The sequence below is a fragment of the Equus caballus genome, chromosome 7 (assembly GCF_041296265.1).
Source record: "Equus caballus isolate H_3958 breed thoroughbred chromosome 7, TB-T2T, whole genome shotgun sequence".
NCBI classification, from domain to species: Eukaryota; Metazoa; Chordata; class Mammalia; order Perissodactyla; family Equidae; genus Equus; species Equus caballus.
The window spans coordinates 5,273,873-5,296,678 of NC_091690.1; the positions used below are offsets into that span (position 1 = coordinate 5,273,873).

Genomic DNA, 22,806 nt, shown 5'->3' on the forward strand with positions numbered 1-22,806 from the left:
CTGGGTCAGATGGTAACTCTTTGGGTTTTTTCCGAAGAACTGCCACACTGTTTTCCAACCTCCTTGGTTTTCTGCACACACGCATGCATGTATGTAACCCCTTTTCATTCACCTATTCATGAAGTGGGTTCATTTCCGTCTTGGCTAATTTCTGCCATTCTTGCTACCGCCCAGAGGCCCCAGCAATAATTTCGTATTCTTTTTCTTTTTCTTTTTTTTTTGGAGGAAGATTAGCCCTCAGCTAACTACTGCCGGTCCTCCTCTTTTTGCTGAGGAAGCCTGGCTCTGAGCTAACATCCATGCCCATCTTCCTCTAGTTTATACGTGGGACGCCTACCACAGCATGGCTGCCAAGCAGTGCCATGTCCGCACCCGGGATCCGAACCAGCGAACCCCGGGCCGCCGAGAAGCGGAACGTGCGAACTTAACCGCTGCGCCACCGGGCCGGCCCCACGTATTCTTTTTCTTAAAGAAGGATCCTCCGAAGTGTATGAGCTTCAGGCCCCCAAAACTTGGGGCAGTGTTTGTAGGGACGCAGCTGAGAGGAGAGGGAACATGAACGGGCACAGACAGCCTCATGCCGTCCCCCTCACTCTGCTCACCCAGCGTCAAGATAGACAGACATCATCACCCCTGTCTTATGGTTATACACAGGGTGACCACAAAATGTACCACCCAACCCACATCCTTTGGACAGAGAAAGAGGTACTGCTAATAATTACCTTGACTCAGGAGCATTAACTAGTACTGTCCCCAGCACATCGGGACATGGAGTCACCCAGCCATAGGGGACCCAAGCTATGGAGTGAACAGGGACCTAACTCCAAAGGCATCTGCCATCCCACTCCCCACCCCCATCACTGCCCCAGCTGTTGCTCTCACTGCGAACGTCCCTCCACACATCCCCCCACTGGTCTGCTCTCCTCCACCTTCACCCACCTCCTCAAGCCTCACCTGCAGCCACTCTCCCCTCACCTCCCTAGTTTAAGCAGAGCCCAGAATGTCTTTGCAGAAAGGATGGAGGAGTGAAAGGAGTCCAGACGTCAAGGCAATGCAATGAAATGAAATGCACATGAGAGAGACACTGTAGGTGGGGGGTGGGTGGGGATTTCCGGAGGGGGTGGGGGAGGTCTTCATGCAGGCAGCCTTCGGGCAGGAACTAGGGGGAGAGGGTCTCAGGCAGCAGGTCCTGCAGGGGCGAGGATAAGGCACAGAAGGAAGATCCTGGTGGACATCAGTGGCTGGGCCAAGAGATCCTGCAGGTGGTAGGGAGCCTCCCCGGGAATTCATATAGGCAGGGGTGACGTGCTGTAGCAGACAGGGGCAGGGGGACGGGGATGCCCGCTCCTCCCACAGAGAGGGGCTCAGTCTAAGACCCAAGATCAAGCCAGGGCACCCTCCTGACTTGGAAGGCAAGGAAAATGGCCAAGACTGGCCAAGTACCATGGGATAATGCTTGACACATGCTGGGACCTGGCATCTTCACCAAGCCCTGAAAGCTGGGCATCATCACACCCACCCTGCAGGTGAGGAAACTGAAGCTCAGGCAGGTGCCTTCCCCAAGGGTGTGCAACCATGAATAGCAGGTCCAGGAAAGGACACAGTCTGGTTGACCCCAAAGTTCTTGTTTTCTCCTCTATACCATGCCACCCAGCGGTCTCTGGAACTCAAAGTACAATATAGGGACAAGAGACAGCTTGAAGTTCAACCAGTACACACCCTCCAAATGTGGGCACTGGGCACTTGCATTTGATCTTAGGGACCCGTTCTATCAAACGCTCTACTTTTGCTAGAGGAGGCATGACCAACCAATTTCATCTCATGAGCCAATTAGGATCAACTGGAGACAGCTGCCGAAAACGGTGTGCTGGGAAGACTTCCGAGGGGACAAATGGATCAGTTGTGATTGATTAGAAATGTCTGCCACAGCCTCAGGATGAGGAAGCAGCGGCATGTATGTTGCCCTAAAGATCACTGAGACCATCCTCCCCCACCACCCCATCCTATAGATGGGAAAACTGAGGCCCAGGGACAGCAGTGGCAGATGCAGAGCTCAGGACTCCTCAGGCCTCCCAGCTTAGCCCTGACACCTTGTCCCTTCTTTCTCCTCAGGCTCTGAGCCCAAGTCATGTGTCCAGCCTTTTGACTCTGGAGCTGCAGCCTCGGCCACCAAGAGCAGCAGTGGACCCTGGGGGCCTGAGCACCCAGACTTCTTCTCTGCCATGGAGGATGAGCAGGCAAGTGTCTGACTGCTGAGATGGGCAGCAGCTGATGACAACGGGGGCAGCAAGTACACGTTGTTATCACCTGCATTTTACCAGGCACTTGGTGTGCATTATTTCAGGGGAAGCTCATTAAAACTTGGCCAAGTAGCTATTATCCTGTTTTATAGGGGAGGGAACTGGAATCCTTTCTGGAACAAGAAGAGGGAGGGAGGGATGAGTAGAAGGGAAAGGGGATGAATGGATGGAAGGAAGGAAGGATGGACAGAAGGGATGGATGGATAGAATGAAGGAAGGAAGGAAGGGAGGGAGGAGGGAAGACTAGATGGGTGGGTAGGTGGGTAGATGGATGGAAAGGTGGGTAGATGAAACAGCGAATGGGTGGATGGATAGATGGATGGATGGATGGTTAGATAGGTGGATGAATGGATGGATAGAAGGAAGGAAGGGATGGCATGGATGGAAGGGTGGTTAGATGGGTGGTTGGGTGGGTAGATGGATGGAAGAGATGAATGGATGGATGGATGAAAGGGAAGAAGAAAGAAAGGAAGGATAGAGGGATGTAAGGGTGGGTAGATGAAACATTGAATGAGTGGATGGATAGACGAATGGATGGATGGTTAGATGGGTGGATGAATGGATGGATGGAAGGAAAGAAGGAGGGAAGGAAGGTAGGAAGGAAGGGCTGGCATGGAGAGAAAGGTGGTTAGATGGGTGGGTGGGTGGGTAGATGGATGGAAGGGTGGGTGGATGAAAGAGCGAATGGGTGGATGGAAAGATGGATGGATGGATGGTTAGAAGGGTGGATGAATGAATGGATAGAAGGAAAGAAGGATGGGATGTCATGGATGGAAGGGTAGTTAGATGAATGGTTGGGTGGGTAGATGGACGGAAGAGATGAATGGATGGATGGATGAAAGGGAAGAAGAAAGGAAGGAAGGATAGATGGATGGAAGGGTGATTAGATGGGTGGGTTTTTGAGTGGGTGAGTAGATGGATAGACGGGTGGGTGGATGGAAGAGTGGATGAATGGGTGGATAGATGGTTATATGGGTGGGTGGATGGAAGGAAGGAAAGAAGAAAGAAAGAAAGGAGGGGTCGGCCCAGTGGCGCAGCGGTTAAGTTCACACGTTCCGCTTCTTGGCGGCCCGGTGTTTGCTGGTTCAGATCCTGGATGTGGACACGGCACCGCTTGGCAAAAGCCATGCTGTGGCAAGCATCCCACATATAAAGTAGAGGAAGATGGGCACGGATGTGAGCTCAGGGCCAGTCTTCCTCAGCAAAAAGAGGAGGATTGGCAGTAGTTAGCTCAGGGCTAATCCTCCTGAAAAACAAAAAGAAAGAAAGGAGGGATGAGATGGCATGGATGAATGGACAGAAGGGTGGTTAGATGGATGGGTGGGTAGATGGAGGGATGAAAAGGGAAGAAAAGGCTTTCTCCCACAGAGAGCTCTGAGCCACAGCAGCCCTGTGGAGTGGTCCAAAGTCTGGCTGAAATGCCCAAGCCATTCTGCTCCCACATCAATCTGTCTCGGCCTGGGGACTGCCCAGGAACCTCTGTGTCTTCCCAGAAGGGAGCTGATAGCTGGCAGCCATCTATTGACAGCTCCCCACTGCCCGCCAGCATCTGGGGCAACATGTCCTCACTGAAGGGGGTCTGGGTGGCATTTTACACCACCCACCACACTCCAGAAGGAGGGTCTGTTACGGTTAAACCATACAGGGCATTCTGCGTATGCCCCCCTGTCATTTTACAGAAGACGGCACTGGGGTGCAAGCAGAGAATTAATTGGCCCAAGTGTCAGAGAGGATTCAGGGTGAACAGAGATAGGACTAGGACTCAAGTTCAGTGATGGGCCCGTCCAGGGCTCTGGACCCCTAGGAACCACAGGCAGATGAGATGGTTACGGAGGAACAGAGCGCCTGGGGAAGACGGGAGCCCTGGGAGCACGCAGCCAGGCTCTACCTCACCACCAAGAAATAAGCCCCTCCACCCGCATCCCTGTCACCGTCATCCACCTGGTCAGCAGAGCTGGAGGAAGTGGAGGGCATTGTCCTTCCCCCTCCCTCCCCACTCTGTCCCCAAGCCCTGTGACCACTGTGCCTGCACAGTCCTCAGCTCTGTCCACGACTCTCCCTCGTTCTCCACTGCCCTGGCGGAGGCCACCATTATCCGTCGCCCAGGTGGCTGGGACGGGTGTCCTCCTGCTCCGCGAGCCTTCATCGTGCCCCATCCAGACCCATCTCAGCTCTGCATCTTGTATAATCTTCCAGCCTTCCACCACCATTGTCTGGAATTCAGCGATTAAGTCCTTCCTTGACCCACCAGGCCCGCTGACCGGCCCTCCCTGCCCCACCCTCCTAACGTCCAGCCGTAAGGAACTCTTGTCGGTTGTTAGAAACCGACAACCGTCTGAACATCCTGTTCTTCTGACGCCCAGAACGCCCTCACCCGCAGCCTCTGCCCAGCCAACTCCTACTCCTTCCTCAGGGCTTCACTCGCTGTCACTTCCTCCAGGAAGCCCTCTTGATTTCTTTTTCTTTTTTCTTGCCAAGTGGTGCCACGTCCGCACCGGGGATCCGAACCAGTGAACCCCGGGCCAAGGAGAAGCGGAACGTGCACACTCAACCGCTGCACCACCAGGCCGGCCCCACGAGCCCATTGATCTTATTTCCCTCCCACCTCCCTGGGTGCCCCTTCTCCGCCTCCTCTTCCTCCCTCTGTCCTTTGAATACTGGGGTCCCATTTCTTCAGTCTCTGTCTAAATACCCACGCCCTTGGCCCCGGCTGACCCGGGTGCACCCACCCCTCCTGTGACTTCGAAGGCAGTCTCCTTTCGGCTCACTCCTTTCCCCCCAAGTCATTCCAATCCGGTCCCTGGTGTCTGGACAACCTGACTCCCATCTCTTCTTCCACTGCCCGAAAAGTTGCCTTGTATCTCTGGTTTTCATCCTCCCGTAAATATAAACACGTCAGGACAGCCTCTTGGCGTGGACCGGGCCGCCCTCCCTCTCCCGCATCTGGGCTCCCTCAGCGGAGGCAGAAGTGGGAGCTGGGCCAGGGCTGGGGGTGGCGCGGTGGGGAACAGCTGGTGCAAGGGCCATCCGAGCTCCCTGCCAGCAGGTCAACTCAGGGAGGGAGCAGGAGGGGGCCTCATCCTTTGCCGGGGACCTTGTACCTTTCCTCCAACATTTCCTGCGTGAGGAAAGATGGGAGCCGGCCAAAGGGGGCCTTTCTGGACATCTGACTAAACATTGTACGCTGACGCCCCACAGAGGATGCAAGAAATTCAGGCTCCCTGGACCCTGGAGAGCCTTAGGCGATGGGGTCCCCCGCTCAGACCCAGAGATGTCTCAGTAATCCCCACTCTGAAAGAAGGCTTACTGTGTGCAGATTTAGGTATTACACGGATAAACGTTTTTTTAAAAATGTGGTTATTTATCTTGTTGTATATTAAGAAAAAGTAGGTGGCCGGCCCGGTGGCCCAGCAGTTGAGGGCGCACGTTCCACTTCGGTGGCCCAGGGTTCGCCAGTTCAGATCCCGGGTGCACACATGGCACCGCTTGGCACGCCATGCTGTGGCAGGCATCCCACATATAAAGTAGAGGAAGATGGGCACGGATGTTAGCTCAGGGCCAGTCTTCCTCAGCAAAAAAGAGGAGGATTGGCAGCAGAAGTTAGCTCAGAACTAATCTTCCTCAAAAAGAAAAAAAGATCAGTGGGCACAAAGCAGAGATTCCAGAAGAAGGGAGGTCGTGGAAAACAGGATGGCGGGTCCTCAAAAAGTCAAACACCAAATACCCATAGGAGACAGCAATCCCACTTGTGGATCTCTATCCAAAGCAGGGACTCAGAGAGTCTCGCGCCCACATTCATAGCAGCGTGATTCACAGTGGCTAAAGGGTGGAAGCGACTCAAGTGCCCATCGGCGGATGAATGGATAAACACAATGTGGTTTTGTTTATATCTATACAGTGTGGTCCATCCATACAATGGGATGTTATTCGGCCTTAAAAAGGAAGGAAATTCTGAGACACGCTAGAATACGGATGAATCCCGAAAACGCGCTGCTAAGTGAAATAAACCAGACGTAAGAGGACACATGTGCGATTCCACTCAGATGAGGTCCCTGGGATAGGCAAATTCGGAGAGACGGACAGTAAATTAGAGGTTCCCAGCGGCTGGAGGAGGCGAGAGGGGGAGTGAGTGTTTAATGGGGACAGAGCTTCCGTTCGGGAGGGTGAAAAAAGTTCCAGAGACGGATGATGAGGATGATGGCACAACCACGTGAATGTGCTTAATGCCACTGAATTGGACACTCAAAAACGGTTAAAATGGTAAAGTTTATGTTATGTATATTTTACCAAAATAAAAAGAAGGGAGGGGTCAAAGCCATAGAGAGCTCCAAGTGGGTGAGGTCAGGGAAAAGAGGCCAGCCCCTACGGAGCTCCTCTTCCTCCTTCCAAGGCAGGTGTGGACGCTGCCACCTGCCTCCTGCCAGCCAAGATCCACAGCTGACCAAGGGCCTGGCTTTTGGTTGGCAGGTATTTTCTGTTTTAAATTGGAAGCATCTCTGAAAATTCCCCACATCAAGCTTTCCCAGCGATCTCCCTGTTCTCTTTCACCTAGTAAGGGCTGGCCCTGCCCGATCTAGTGGTCCAGCCCCAGGATCGCAAAACTGAGCAAGTACAATCGCAGGACCCCGAGTTAGATTTGAAGGCCAAATATTGCAATGTTTGGGATATACTTATACTACAAACAATATTTGTTGTTTATCTGAAATTCAAATTTAACGGGGTGTCCTGTATTTTATCTGGCATTCCTACCCTAGGGTCCTCCTGTAGAGTTCATGAAGGGGGCCAGGTCCCCTCAGTGACCCCCTTCAGGCCACCAATTGGGACAGTCCATCAAGGGCTGCCTGAGATCATATAGATGCCTGAGGCCACATCTCAGCGTTGGCTTTGTATGGAGCAAAGGAAGAGTCCCACCCACCCACCCACCTGCCCACCAAACCCTGTCTGAGGACAGTCCTAACAAAGGCCTGGAAAGGGACAGTCCTTGTCCTGCAGATCCGGATAGCCCAGAGGAGGAACACCTTGCCTAGCCTTGAGGAGTCAGGAAGACAGCCTGGAGGGCATGCCCAATCTGGGTTTTAAAGGATGAATAGGAGTTCGCTGGGCAAACTCTGGTTGGGCTGGGAGAAGAGGATCTCCAAGGAAAGGAAAAGGCAGGTACCCAGGCTAGAAAAATTGGCAAATAGAATGACTGAGACAGAGAGGGAGGAGAAGGGCATAGGAAGCAGAGGAAAAAGAAATAGAGAGGAGGGGGCCTGCCCCGTGGCTGAGTGGTTAAGTTCACGTGCTCTGCTTCAGCAGTCCAGGGTCCACGGGTTCAGATCCTGGGCGAGGACCTACACACCACTCATCTAGCCACGCTGTGGCAGCATCCCACATAGAAGAACTAGAATGATCTACAACTATGTACTGGGGCTTTAGGGAGAAAAAAGAAAAAGAAAATTGGCAACAGATGTTAGCTCAGAGCCAATCTTCCTCCTGAAAAAAAAAATAGAGAGAAGAGGAGGCAGAATAAGAAAGAGCATGGAGCTTGGATCCAGACAGCGGCCCCAGTTGAGTCTTTTTTTCCTCCCCGAGCCTCAGTCTCCTGATCCGGAAAGTGGAAGAACAATGCCCCCTGGTGGAATTGCTGTGGGCTTAGGCACAATGCACGCTTGGTTCCTGGTGCTCTGGCAGACGTGCATCATTGTCCACCCCTGTGTATCTCTGGTGTCAACAGCGCCTGGCACTCTGCTGCCAGAGTGGTGGGTGGGTGGGGACAGGAGGCTGCAGAGGGGCAGAAGCAGGAGGCGGCTGACCCTGGAGCCTTTTGCACTGTGCTGAGGAGGCTGGGCTTCTGCCTCTTGGCAGAACGGAGCTCAGATGTTCCAGACCCCCCTCTGGTAGGAGGGAGCAGGGCCGGGAAGAGGGGGAGGCCAGCGAGGTGAGCCGGACAAGTGAGGGGCCCAGACCGTCATTTCGTAACCTTTTGATCAGTTGTTCACTGTGGATCTCCTTGCATTATTTTTGAGGCTTTCTAAAAATATTGCATTAGGGTCCGCCCCGTGACCAAGTGGTTAAGTTTGCGCGCTCCGCTTCAGCAGCCCAGGGTTTGCTGGTTCAGATCCTGGACGCGGACATGGCACCGCTCATCAGGTCATGCTGAGGGGGCGTCCCACATGCCACAACTAGAAGGATCCACAATTAGAATATACAACTATGTACCAGGGGGCTTCCGGGAGAAGGAAAAAAGATTGGCAACAGATATTAGCTCGGTGCCAATCTTTAAAAACTATATATATACATATTGCATTAAAATGAAATTTGTCTTGATCTCCGAGTTTTGGGGCATCCCCTTCAATTTTGTGCCTGAGGCCAGCGCCTCACCTGTCTCACCCTTGTCCCGATCTGGAAGGGATACTTAGGGTGGGTGAGGGGACGCCCCAAGCAGCCCAGAGAGAAGCCTGGAAGCCCCAACACGGCCTGGAACCATCTGCCCTTAGCGTCAAGGATAACCTGCCTGTGCGCAGCGCTTACACGAATTGCGTTCGCGGACATGACGTTCCGTGGGCGCAGCGGGCGGGGCAGAGGTCATCATGTCGGTTTCACCAGCAGATCAGACGAAACTCAAGCACAGACGTGGAATCAGGTCTGGAAGCCCAGGCTTTCCATCCCTTTTGGGGGACAAGGCCGTGAACGTCCAGGCAGTCTAAGAGCCATTCCTCCCCTCCCGCCGCGCAAAGGGTGCTGCGCCCAGGTTGGACGGGAGGGGGATGGGCAGGGTTTGGGTCCTGGGACTCCTGCTGCTCTGGGTTAATATCCTCTTCTCCCCACCCGCCTGCAGGAGGATGGTGTTCCAGGGCGGCTCAGCGAGAGCGCGGAGGACCTCAGCCTGGACCTGGGGGCGCTCCAGGGCAGCGAGTATCTTCAGGACCTGGGCTTTGGGGCCCTTTCCCATGGCGAGTCCAGGGAGGCCAGGGGCAGTGGATCCCCTGGTGAAGAAGCTGGAGGAGATTCGCCCTTCTCCAGCTCCGCACAGGCCCCGGACCAGCCACGGACGCGCAGCTGGGAGAGGGCACGGAGCTGCCCCGACAGCTGGCAGAGGTCAGCCCCCCACCGCCGCTGCTTCCATGACCCACCCCCAGGGCGGCCCGGAAACGCTGCCCCCTGCCTCTAGCTCGAGGGCCACTGTGGGTGTCTGCACTGTCAGAGGCAGCCCAAAAGGCCCTCTCTCCAAGACGCACATGCATGACGCACCCAGAGCCTGTGTGGGCACACGAATCCGGGTGCACAGACAAGCACGCATACGCCAAAGGAGCGTGCACAAGCACCAAGTGAAGACTGTGCCAGCGCTCCGCAGGCACCCACAAACCCAGATGTGCACACTTGCCCGCACACACTGGGTGTCCACGCCCACGCTCAACCTGCAAGCTTGCACACTCATGCATAGAAGGCTAAGTGTGTGACTTTTTGCACACCGGTTGCACATGTATGCACAAAGCCACAGATGTGCTTGTGATCAAAACACAGCTGTGTGCTCAGCTCCACACACGCCATAGTGGTGGCCCTGTACAGTGGAAGGGGGTGCTTTAGCCACCCCCACCCATCTCCCTCAACCCCCCCAAGTCACCCCAAATAAATCTAGTCTAGTCTGTGTAAACAGGGTGGGCCTGCGACACAAATGGAGCATCAGCAGACCGCCCCCCACAGGGTTCCCCTGATGACCCCTCCGATGTAGCAAGATCTGGATGCCTCTCTGTGCCCTGCCCCGGAAGGATCACCCCAGGTTCCCCCAAGCTCCTGGATGTGTGGCAGGCCAGGGATGGGGCAGCCGCCAGATGGAACAGACCCAGCAAAGCCCTGACTCTCTCCTTTCCCCCAGCAGGTTCAGCGCCGACACCTCAGCTGTGAATGACGGGCCCTGTCTCCCTCGGACGCTGGCTAGCCTTGCTCTCAACCAGCCGGGAGAGGGTCTGCAGGCCTGGACCCAGGAGTGTCTGCCTGGGGGCGGGACCCCAGCAGAACACTCTGGCAAGGTGGGTGCAGCCCGCAGCCGCCCCCCCCCCCCCCACAATAACACACCCTTGGGCCCAGGAGCTGGTGCTGCGGCAAGAAAGGAGCATGTCTCCCATAGCTAGCAGGACTTACGAATCATGGCGGGGTTGTCCATGGTGTAGCCCCTGACTGGGGAGCGCTGAGTCCTGACATTACAGCCCAGGCCTGAGGGGCTTCACTGGGGCCGGGGCCACAGCATGGGATCCTTGACCACAAGTGCAACCCATGGGTTGGGGGGCAAGGGGACGTCTCCACATATCTGCAGCTGGAAGGAAGCAATGTCTGTGACTTGGGTCTGCAACTGGGTGGGGCTTGTCTTGGGTCTGGATTGCAGCCCATAGCTGGGGAATGCATGCTCTGGGCTGTGGCCTGTGCCAGGGGACCATGACCTGGGGGGAAATCCCTGACCACAGCTGGAATGTGTGGCTCAGAGTTTCAGGCCCCAGCTCACAGCTAGGGGGAATGTCCTTGGCCAGGACTGCCATCCATGACTGCGGAGGGGATGGCTGCAGCCCGGGGTTGCTATGGAGACTGAGCCCCGTGCTTCTGCCCTGTGGCTGGGGGGAGCCCTTACCTGCGCTGACGGGAGGCTGGGGCCCTGGCTGTGGCTGGGGACCCTCCATCTGGGGAGTCTGCCTGCAGCCTGGGGCTGCCTCCCTCCCCTGGCTTAGCAAGATGCTTATTCCCTGCAGGAATGTGACAGCCCCGAGAAAAAAGTGAGGTCACGGTCAGTTCCTGTGTCCTTCGATGAGATCAGCTTCCTGGGACTCTCTCCAGTTTTGGAGGTGCCCACTCCAGCTGTCGAAGGTAGCCAGGCCTGGGGGTTCCCTCATTCCAAACAAGTAGGGCAGGGGGTTTCTGCTGGAGGGTGCCCCGGATGGGGCCCCAGCTGGACCCCAGAGAAAGGAAAGGAGCGAAGGGGGCTTAGGGTCCCCTGGGCTGAATGCTGGGGGTCCTGGGGAAGGGTGGGCAGAGAAGGGAAGCAGCCTCCAGTATCTGCCCTCCCCCTCCCCAGGACCTCGAGCCAGGTAGACTGCACCATTGCAATGACCTTGCCCCCCGAGGGGCCTCTCTTCTTTCTCTTTCTATCTTTATCTCGCTCCTTGTCTCTGAATCCTAAGAGCTTGTGTCTCTCTGGTGTTAGACAGACTGCAATCTAAACCCAAATCTCTCACTTTCTAGCAAGTCTCAGAGCCTCGGCAGCTTTCTCTATAAAATGGGACCATCAGTGTATGTCCCTAGTGCCACCTGGAGGGTTCCCTGAGTGCCCATGTGCAAAGTGCTTAGCGCATCATAAGCTCTTGTAAGACACTTAGGACACCTCCGTCCCTGGCTGTGTGCCCTCTTCGCGCCTTTCCTCCCCGAGAGTGGCAGGCCCCATCTGGACGGTCTCCAGTTCTGCAGGGGTGGGTCAGGGGGTGCCCGGGCAGGGCTGGTCCCACCCCAGAGCCCCCTCATCATGCCTGTGCCTCCTGGGGTGGGGACTGCTTCCAGGCCTGGAGCCGCCGGTGCTGGAGTGCATGGAAAAGGACCACGTGGAGCCGGATCGTGTGTGAGTGTCCGCCCTGGGGAGGGCGAGGGGTCCCAGTGGACAGCCAAGGGGTCAAGGCTGGGGTTCATCTCAGTCCCCCCATAACCTCTGTCTTCTCTCCCACACCATCCTTCTCCCAGGGGAGGGACCCAGGCCCCTCAGAAAGGTCCTGGACATAGCATCCAGAGAGGGTTGGGCTTCGGGGTAGGGTCTGCATCAGGACCCTGGGCCTGGTCAGGCCATCGCAACTCGTCTTGGGGAATATGCCTGTAATCTGGGGACCATGGGCTGTTTTTATCCCCCACCCAGGCTGATCGTCCAGCAGGTGCTTCAGGAACTTCGACAGTACCATGGGTGAGTGGGAAGGGGGACAGGTGTGAGGGCACAAGTGTGGGAGAGGACAGAAGTGGAGACAGGTAGTGGAGAAGGGTGGGGAACACAAGTTTGGGGGAACAGGCATGGTGGGACAGATGTAGAGGGACAAATATGAGAGACAGTTACAGGAGTGGACAGGCGTGGGAGTGGACAGGTGTGAAAGTGGACAGGTGTGGGAGTGGACAGGTGTTGGAGTGGACAGGTGTGGGGGAGTGGACAGGTGTAGAGGTGGACAGGTGTGGGAGTGGACAGGTGTGGGGGAGTGGACAGGTGTGGGAGTGGACAGGTGTAGAGGTGGACAGGTATGGGGGACAAGTGTGGAGAAGACACGAGGAAATGGGGAAAAAACGGATGCTGGAGAGGTGGGAGGAGGGACTGGTGTGGGAAGGACAAGGGACATGAGCTGCGGATCAAGCTACCAGTAGCCGGTGGGGTCCCTTTGTACAAATGAGAAAAAGTGCCTCTGTCCCGAGACACCGCCTCTGTTAGAAAGTCTTCCTGACACGCTGACTTGGTTCAACCAAGAGGTGTCAGCGCCCCCTGCTGGAAAGCCTGCCACAGTGCCCACGTGCACAAGCCCACGTCTGCAGGAATGGTGGGCTCTCGGAGGTGGCACCGGGTGCACACCTGTCCGCAGAAGCCCTGAGAGAGAGACAGGAAAGGGAGCAGCTGGGGGAGGAGGAGCTGCTGACCCTGGTGTCTGCCCTCTCTGATCCTGCAGGACCCGGCAGAGAGCTCGCCTGTCCGTCAGCCCTGGAGGAGCCCCCTCAAACCTCACCTGGTTTGAGTTCCTGTCTGAGTAAGTGCGCAGAGCTCCCCTTGTGGGCGGGGACAGCGCTGGATTCACACACACAAGTGTTTCCGGGCCTCTGTGCCTGGCCCTGTGCTGGGGGCAGGAGCTGGGGCCCCCATCCTCTCACTGGAACCACCAGGGCAGCAGTGGGGGGTGGCAGGGTCTCCTCATACACCCTGGGAGGGCAGAGGAAGACTTCCTGGAGGAGATGACAGCTTGAGCTGGGTTCTGATGGAAGAGTAGGAGTTCGCCAATATATGGAGATAAGGATGGGGCAAAGCAAAAGGTGGCTTGCAGGGGAGCTGCAAAGCCCTGTGAGTGGTGTCAGGGTGGGGCTGAGAGGAGGGAGGGTGGGGGAAGTCAGCAGAGGCTAGATCAGCTCTGTGAAGCTGAGGAGCCCAGCTCTCTGGTGACTGATGGTGGTGAGCATGGACAGGGCTTGGGGGTGGGCACGGGGCGCACACTGGAGGTGTGGGATCTCCCTCCGGGGAATAGATTCCGCCAGAGCTGGATTTGTCTGTATTTTGACTGACTTAATAAGGATTTATTAAGTGAGGGTGTGTGAGTCTGTAATCCGGGAGAGGCATGATCGTGATCTGAGGCTGGAGTGTCGGGGAAGAAAGGGAGCAGGATTTGGGAGATACCCCAGAGGAAGAGTGGGCAGAATTTATAGGCTGATCAGATCGGGAGGGGAGGATGAATCAGAGGGAGGAGGCAGAGATGGACAGAGCCAAGGTTTCCAGCCCGGGCCCATCAAAGGACCTCAAGCTTGAGACCATATCACACTCCCATCTGCAAACCCAGTCCCTGAGGTTCCTGAAATTTCACAAACATTTGTGAATGTTTGTTGAATGAATAAGTGAGTGACAGAGTTAGGCTCCACGGAAGGGATGAAACCGCTAGAAAAGGAGGCCACAGCGAGACAGATTCCAGGTGGATCGCAGGAGTGACCCACAGGACTGACTCAGAATGGCCCTCTGGGTGTGCTGCCCAGTCCTCATCAATCTCCCCACTCCTTAGGAGTGAAGATGGAGCCAGCAAGATCGAGCGGAGCGACAGGAGCACCGGGGTGAAGCGTAGACTGAGCTCGCTCCGCAGTCGAGTCACCAGGCAGAAGGAGAAGGTGAGGGGAGACCCCCTCCGCCTTCCGCAGCTTGTGAGGGTGACCCTGGCCCCAGAGCCCTGTGATTCAAGGTGGGTCTGCGTACCCAGGGCATTCTAAGGCCCACCTCCATCCCCCACAGGGGAAGAGCCCGCTGCCTCTCAAGGACAAGGGTCAGGATGCTCAAGAGAGGAAGGAGTGTGTCAATGGGCACCAGCTGGCACACGGAAACTTCTCGGGCCACTCCAGCTGCCCCCTGTGCGGCCAGCCCTTTCTGAGCTCTGGTAAGTCCAGTGGCCTAGCCTGTCCCGCTGGATGGCAGCCACTTTCTCTCCTTCACTTCCTTGAAATCCTTCTGGCGGCCTCCTTTGCTCTTTGCATCCTCGTCCCCATTTCGCCCTTGCCAGGGGAGGGCTGACTTCGGCTCCCTGCAGAGCACAAGGGATTGGTCCCCAAGGGCAGGGACCATTTGATGAGCTCAGGGCCCGAAAAGTACCTTTAAGCCTCAGCTTTTGTCGTTGCAAAAATCCTCTTGCAAAAAACCAGACTCAGGCAGTGTCTTAGTTAGCTAGGGCTGCGTAACAAAGTATCACAATCTGGGTGGCTTCAACAGGTCTCAGAGTTCGGGAGAAGTCTAAGATCAAGGGGTCGGCAGGGCCAGGCTCCCTCTGACAGTGCCAGGGAGGGTCCATTCCAGGCCTCTCTCCTTTGGCCTGTGGCAGCAGAACTCTGGTCTTCATGTGACATTCTCCCTGTGTGTGTGTGTGTGTGTGTGTGTGTGTGTGTGTTTGTACGTCTGTGTTCCACTTTTCCCTTTTTATAAGGACACCAGGCTTATTGCATTCGGGGCCCACCCTACTGCAGTATGACCTCATCTGAACTAATTATATCGGCAATGACCCTGTTTCCAACTCAGACCACCCTCCGAGAGACAGCAACATATGAGTTTGGGCAGGAAGGGCACAATTCACCCCATAACAGGCAGCATCCTGCCTCCCAGGGCTCTCCAGGGAATAAGAGTGAGGGTCTTTGCTCACGAAAGAGTATTGGGTACCAAAGACCCTAAAGGGAGATGGCTCCGGTCTTTTCTGGGATTTAGAACTCTGCCTTTGTGAAAAACGAGCCCCACTTTGTAGGGAATGGAGACAAGGCGTTGGCAACTGTGTGTTAGAAAAGATGAGCGTGCAGCTGGCAGCGAGAATTCAGACGGTAGACTGTGTCTTGTGGGAATCACTCTAGTGTTGGGTTCGTCAAGACAGTGGCACTATTGATATTTGGGGCCATGTCATTCTCTGTTGTGGGGGCTGTCCTGTGCATTGTAGGATGTTGAGCGGCGTCCCTGGTTTCCGCCCACTAGATGCCAGTAGCATCCCTCCCGGGAGTCCTGACAAGCAAAAATGTCTCCAGATGTGGCGAAATGTCCCCTGCGGGGCAGAATTGTCCTGGGTGAGAATCAGTGGGCTAGTGAGATGGAGAACAGGCCTCAGGGTGGGCCGTGCAGGGAAAGCCACACCTCCACCCATGGGGCAGGTGCCTTCAGGTGACCTGAGCCTGAGCGGCAGGTTTTGTATTTCTTGGCTTTGCTGGCCCCACACGTGAGCCTTTTCCTTTTTCCTCGTTCCTCCCTCTTTCTGGAGCGCCGTCTGGCTGGCTGTGGGGCTGTGGCTGTCCTGCTGGCGGCTGCTGCTGTCAGGGCTGTCCTGTTTTGAGCTTTCCCTCCGTCAGATGACCTCCTACCTGCTTTCTGACACATGAGCTTTCTTCAGCCGAGGCTGGCGTGGGCTTTGCAAAGTCTTCAATGTACCGCCGACCTCAGCATCTTGAAGTCGTTTTAAGCAGCAGGTGACTTCCTGTTTCTGCTGACTTCCTGTTCTCTTCTTGGGGGACTGAGGTCTGTTGGATACGGGGGGCCTCCCTGGAGGGCCAGGATCAAGCCTTCAGAGCCCCATCTCGGCCATCAGTTTCAAGGGGCAGGTGGGAGGTTGGCCGAGGGAAGGATCCAGAACCGAGCCACAGACAGTCATAAACGAAGGCTGCTTTCACGCTACACCGGCAGAGTGGACTACTTTGCAACATGATCCGCAAAGCTCAAACTATTTACCGCGTGATTCTTTACAGAAAGTTTGTCGATCCCTGAGCCAGCTTACCTGGGGACAAGGAAGACCCAGCAAAGTGACTTACCATAGGCCACTGCTAGATCAATAAACCCTTTACAAATAGGACCTTGAAAGACCAGAGTTCCAACCCGGACTAATTTCCTGAATGTCACTCCGCAGTCACATAAGATTTTGCGCAAAGAATAAGAATGATAGGTAACATTACTGTACTGATCGCAAACACCCATGTGCTTTAAGTGGATTTCCTCATTAAGTCTCAGAACATCTCTATAAGATAGGTGTTGTCACTTCCCCTTTTACAGATGAGGAAACTGAGGCTCAAAGGAGTTAAGTTCTTGCCCAAGGTCCCAGAGTCAGGATTGGGACTCCTAGTCTGAGGCCCTGATTACCACTCCCCTACCACACTATGCCACTTGCTCTTTTTTTTATTATTATTATTAGTTTTTTTCTTATTTTTTTCCTTTTTTCTCCCCAAAGCCCCCCAGTACATAGTTGTGTATTTTAGTTGTGGGTCCTTCTAGCTGTGGCATGTGGGATGCTGCCTCAGCGTGGCTTGATGCGCAGTGCCATGTCCGCGCCCAGGATTCGAACCGACAAAACACTGGGGCTGCCTGCAGCGGAGCGCGTGAACTCAACCACTCAGCCATGGGGCCAGCCCGCCACTTGCTTTTTGTAAAAAATAAACTTTTAATTATTTTTTAGGTGTACCAAAGGCAAAATTTTCTATTTCAAAAGAAAATTAAATGACAGCTACCTGAAGAACATAAGTTTAAGATACCAAAGATGCTTTGTTGTTTGATGCGCTTATTGTCAATATTTGGGGCCATTTTTAGGGTTTTCCCCCAAAATGGCATTAATAGTAGCTCTGTACAATAATATTTAAAATAACAGGAAAATGAAAACCCGTTTCTGCCCGATTTTTGCAACTGTTCTAAAGACAGCGAACTCGTGCTTAGTTGTTTTTCCTTTGCTTTCAAATAAGCTACTAGTAATCCTAAACCAGGCGAAAATGTATTGTTCTTGGATTGAATATAAGCATTCATATTTGCAAAAATGTTTTGCAATGTGTCCTTGGCTTCTAGAAAAGCCTAAAATAGCTACTGAGAGACTAGAGTTTATTTTCAAATTCTGAGACTGGCTTCCAGTAATCTCTTATCAGTGGACTTTGTGGCGAAATACCAGATACTAAGGATCACACTGGATTTCTTGGTATAACCACGAACCTGTTATTGATTGCTTTCTGCGGCTGGTATAAACCAGTGAGGAATCGAGTCTAGAGTACAATGCAAGACAGGCAGGAGTGATAGCTTAACGTTTTGTTTTGTTACAGGAAAAGTCAACACTGAAAATATGCGCTAGAAAAACTAACACCTACTTAGAGAGTTTAACATTCTAGCAAACCAAAAGGTCAAACTTCAAAATGACCAAACGGGTAACTTGTAGCTGGAATATTTTGCTACATTTTGCCATTGTATCTTAACTTAGATTATACCTGTCTGAGGAGTCTTGGCACCATCTTGGCACAAGAAACGAACTTCTCCTGCCTCTCTGGGGGCGGGGGACCCTTTTTCTTCTCTAAACTTTTAATTTGAGATTTACAGAAAAGTACAAAGAGAGAAGAGAGAATTCCCTTGTACCTGTCACCTGCTTCCCCTCTTGTTAACATCTTATATGACCACAGCACATTTGTCACAACTTAGGAACCAACGTTGGTACCGTATTATTAACCAAACTACAGATTTTATTCAGATTTCACCAGCTTTTTGTTGTTGTTAGGTTCTCTTTCTGTTTCAGGATCCAATTCAGGATACTACATTATCTTTAACCAGCCTCTCTCCCCAGTCTTTCTGGTCTGTGAATCACCCTGCAGGTAATTATGGAAGGTGGGTCTCCAGGGTAAAACTGAGATGCTTTCCCAGAGACCAGCTCCACTACAGAACACCATTCCAGACGTCCTGTTCCTGGCCTTGACCTTTGAGGCCCTTCGTGGTCTGACCCCGCCTACTCCTCCGCCCTTCTCTCCCACTGCTATGCCACCCACACATCACGGCCCAGCCACCCTGAAGTCTCGCGGCTGCCCATGCATATCACCTGAGCCTTGCTCATGCAGTGCTGTTCTGGAACTCCCTCCGCCACCTAACTCTTACTCATCCATTAAGACAAAGAGCAGGTCCACCTCCCCCCAGGAAGCCTGCACTGGGTGACTGTGTCAGTAAGTGTCTGAGTTCCTTTTGGGCTGGTTGCTGTCAGCTGATGGGTCATTTTGCTCCCCAGGGGACATTTGGCAATGTCTGGAGATATTTTTGGTTGTCAGGAATGGGGGTACTACTACTGGCATCTCGTGGGTAGAACCAGGGATGCTGGTCAACATCCTCCAGTGCTCAGGACAGGCCTCCCACAGAGAATTAGCCAGCACCAATTGTCGATAGCGCCGAAACAGAAACTCTGCTGTAGATTTAAGATCCCTGTGTCTCCTTAGCTCCCAGCAGAATCCCTGGCCCATGATAAGGACTCGATAAACGCAGAATGGTTGGACGGATAAAAGAAAGATGAGAGACACCTCTCCTTCCTGCCAGGCTCCTTGAGAAAGTCGGTTTCTACATTTAGGGGAAAACTGTGTCAACCTGAAGGTTTCTATAACCAAGGTGGCTAGAGAAATAAGGATCATGCCACTCTTCCTGCTTAAAATCTTCAATGGCTCCCCATTGCCTTTGGAATACAGTTCAAAAGTCATAGGAATTCAGAGAGTAAACATTTACCAATCCATTGAGACCTCAAAAAGACCTGTGTCTGGGCTTCTGAACTCAATTGGGATGGCTTATCTGATGAAGCATGTCCTTGTACTTCTGGAACCTCCAGTTCTGTGGGCACACTTCCTCTCTTGACCACAAACTGCAGTTAAACTGAAGGCAGGACTCTGCCACCCACTTCTGAACTGAGGGCTCTTGACCACAGATTGTGGGTGTTTTGAAGTGAGTTGCGTTTGGGGAGATCTTGACCCGCTTGAGCAGCTTGGACCTTGAGTGAGAGGGGCTGGCTCCTCTCCTGGTTACCGCCCGACTGCTCCACCTGTGGGGGACCTGGATCGGACAAGCGGTCTCAGGGCTGGGATGCCTGATAGCACCTGAGTGGGTGCTGGCACTGGGGGAGGTATCTGGTATTATCTACAGGTGTCTACACACACCTGCGTGTAGGTGTCTGGCATGTGTTTCAGACTCTGAACACCTGTTTGGGGGTATCTGATAGCATCTGTATTGGGGATATCTGGTATGTTTTGGGGCGTACCTAAAAGTTCCCATGTAGGGTCTCTGATATGTTTCTGGATGTCTAAAGGCGTATTTGGGGGTATTTGATGGCTCCTGGGTGAAGGTGTCTGGTACTTTTGAGCTAGTGGCATGATTTTCAGCTTCTGAATAGTTTCAGGATGTCTAACAGACCTAGGTGGGGTGTCTGACCTATATTTGGGTACCTGGAAGCATGTTTGAGTATCTGATGGCACTGCCTGGATGTCTGGTATGCATTTGGGGTATCTGGTGGTACCTATGTTGGAGTGTCTGGGACCACCAGAGAAGCATATGATGTATTATTCCCAGACTTGTAGTCTACCTTCCTATGATCTACGCTTCCTGCAAACTACGCTGCCCCTTCCTCACACGTGAGACCTGTTCTCTCCATTTCTTGTATACCCCTCTCAGACTTCTCGCTCCCAGACTTGCCCCCCTTAGATATCCCCAGGTGCCCGCTGGCTCCCCTCTTCAGCCACCCCTGATGCTCCCCAGACCTGCTGTCCTCCCCCAGAAGCCCCACTAATCACCCAGGCCCCCCTAATCACGTTGACCCCACAAAACGGCCCCAGCCCTGCCGATCTCCCCTAAGGACCCCCCTAGGCTCCCCCTAGCCTGGCGATCTCCCCTCAAGATCACCCCTGAAGCCCCCCGGGGCCCCGCTAATCACCCAGCCCCCGCTGACCCAACAAAACGCCACCCAACCCCGCGGATCTCCCCTCAGCACCCCCTCCAGGCGCCCCCAGCCCCGCTGGCCCGCCCCTCAAGGATCGCCCTCACCTTCATCGCAGGTACCCTCCCCCTTCCCTCCGCGCGCCCCTACAAGCCCAGCCGGACGTCCCCCGCCCGCCGCCCCAAGCTCAGCCCGAGGCAAAGTCCGCGGTCCCGGGGACCCTCTGGCGCGGGAGGCCCCGCCCCCTTCCGGGCCCACACCCTCTGACCCGCCCTCGAGGGAGGGGCCGCGCATGCGCAACTCGGCGGCGCGGCTTCCCGCTTCCGGCTCGGTACTGGGGGCGGCTGTGGATCCGGGGAGGCTGGGCTGCAGCGGCCGCGGCGGCGGCGGTGGCGGCGGCGATCGGGCTTCGGGGGACCCGGCCGAGGTGAGGACGGCGGGGCGGCCCCGAGGAGCACGGGGCTCGGGAGGGAGGCCTCGGGCCCCGGGAAGGCGCCGTCGGGCCCCGGGGGCGGTCTCGGGCGCGGGACCCCCGGGGTGGCGTCGGCCTCAGGCCGGGCCCCCGTGGACTCCTCCAGGCTGGCGGCGGGTCCTGCAGCGCAGGCGGCCCTTTCGGTGCAGGTGGGGTCCGTTTGGCGAATGCAGGGATGCAGACGATGCCTGCCGGCCCCATCCGAGCCCCACCCCTCGGGCGGTGCAACTTCGCCTCGTTCGGGAGAGAAAGGTCACCGGGCTCTAGGTGCAGGGGCGCTGGGGGCAGGACCAGGGATGCAGCTGTAACCATCCCAGTAACCAGCACTGGCGTCCATCAGGCCTCCGGGGAGCTCTCACGCCCTGGGGCAAACGTCCTTCCTGCCAGTGGACGTTGGGGCAAGGAAAGCACACCAAGGGGGTGTGTGCTTCGGGTTTTCCTTACCCCTCTCTCCAGTTTCTTTCTCGTGGAAGAATTTAGATGGTGCATTGCAGGCGGGGAGGAGAGGCCCGTGGTCCTTGCACGGTTGGTTTGCTGTCTTCCTCCTGTCTTTCTAACCTGTTGCTCTGTTGAGATCGAAGCCGCAGAAGAGATACCCCGCCCAGAGGGTAAAAAGTTTCTTGAAGTTTTACCAAGGAAGTGGAAGACGCTACTTGCCTCGCTTTGGCTCATTCAGGGAGAGCGGAACTCCAGCCAGGATCTTTTTAAAAGGCTCTTCTCTTCTTGTTGACTAGAGAGAGTTCAGGGCAGTGTACACAGCCTATGGCCGAGGGCGATTTGGGATGATTTGCAGGCATCTCGGTGAATGATTAATCCTGGAACTGTATGGAGAAGTGTCAAGAGCGCAGGCGTGAGTGACAAGTCAGATCTGGGTTCTGGTCCCAGTGTCCACCATATATTAGCCGTGAAACCTCGATAGGCCTCTGTCTTCCCCTCTTTAAACTGGGAATAACGGTTGGTTGGGGGTTTGATGACATAATATGTGTAAGGTGCATAGTGGAGTGCCTGGCTTATGGCGAATGTTCGATAAGTGTTGTATGTTCTATGCATGTGTGCGTGCCCCGAGGCCTGTATTCTCAGGTTGACATTCCAAGTAATAAAGAGTCTGGAAAATCAGCATCTGAGTTGTTGTTCTGACTAAGTCAGAGTTTACGTTTTATCAGTAATTTATTATTTCTGTGGTTCAGGCCCTTTGGAGAAAAAAGTTGTTCTAAAGCGAGGAAGAGCATACAGCCGGAAGGCAGAATAAATGTAATTCTTGTAAACGTAATTTGTGTTGGTTTTGTATAGCTAATTTCACTTTTAAATGGCATACACTAGAGAAATGGAAAAGCCATACGGCGATTCTTTTCTCTTTTTTCTTTTTCTTAAGTTGACTCGAGAATGCCCCCACTTTGAAAGTGGAAGCGGCACATATGTTTTTTCTGGCATAAGCTTTGGTATAATTTTCATTCTTGTCACACTAGCTAGCAATTACAGCTGGCTGCAGGGCGGTTGTCCTTGTCACCAGCCCCTGGGACTCCGGCTGTGGTCACCAGCTGAGCCTCCCTGGGTGTTTACCTACCACATGTTTAGCATATTTCTGCTCCTTATATCAAGGTCTGCTTCATTCTTTCTCATTCATCCTGAGTCCTGTTTCCATTTTTCCAAATTCCATCTATGACTTTTAAAACATTTTCATCTGAGCTCTCTTAAGTAACTGAAAGCCCAGAGACCTTTATGAAGTCCCACCCATCTTTGTTTCTTTGTTATTTGTTAGATAAACTTTGCTTTTCCCCTGAAAGTCGTGAAGAGCTGCTGTGTTTTGAAAACTGTCTCTCCAGGTGCAAAGCCGTTCCAGTCACAGCTCTGGGGCTGCCTGTGGGAATTTTTTGGAGGAGGAATGTGGCTGATGGGGGAGGGGGCAAACTGATTAAAATAATGTCCTCCAGGAGGTCTGGGTGAAAGGACCCCCGCAGTGTGCTCATTTTGTTGTTGGTGGTGATAAAATTGCCGTTGGGTGTAAATTAAATTCAGCTGGCTTGCTTCCCCCGCTTCTGTTCCTAGATAGATTTATCGTTTCAACTGAGTACAAAGTTGCAGTTGGTTATGTTCAAAGTAGCAAATTTTGGTCAATGACTGACCTCAT

General features: G+C 54.2%; 1 protein-coding gene across 8 annotated transcripts in view; it reads left to right on the forward strand.

Moving 5' to 3' along the window:
* ARHGEF18 (Rho/Rac guanine nucleotide exchange factor 18) overlaps nt 1-22,806 on the forward strand; it is an 89,772-nt gene that overhangs the window by 13,329 nt on the left and 53,637 nt on the right. For 3 of the 8 annotated variants that reach the window (XM_070272594.1, XM_070272593.1, XM_070272595.1), the window contains exons 2-10: nt 2,113-2,237; nt 9,121-9,380; nt 10,162-10,312; nt 11,024-11,138; nt 11,826-11,883; nt 12,172-12,216; nt 12,959-13,036; nt 14,051-14,153; nt 14,275-14,416. In XM_070272594.1, the coding sequence (XP_070128695.1) occupies nt 2,223-2,237; nt 9,121-9,380; nt 10,162-10,312; nt 11,024-11,138; nt 11,826-11,883; nt 12,172-12,216; nt 12,959-13,036; nt 14,051-14,153; nt 14,275-14,416 (967 nt within the window). In that variant the 5' untranslated portion in view covers nt 2,113-2,222. Of the gene's footprint in view, nt 1-1,417; nt 1,527-2,112; nt 2,238-9,120; nt 9,381-10,158; nt 10,313-11,023; nt 11,139-11,825; nt 11,884-12,171; nt 12,217-12,958; nt 13,037-14,050; nt 14,154-14,274; nt 14,417-20,488; nt 20,634-22,806 lie in introns of those variants that run through there. The other 5 variants (XM_023644614.2, XM_023644616.2, XM_070272596.1 and 2 more) reach the window with 4 other exon arrangements.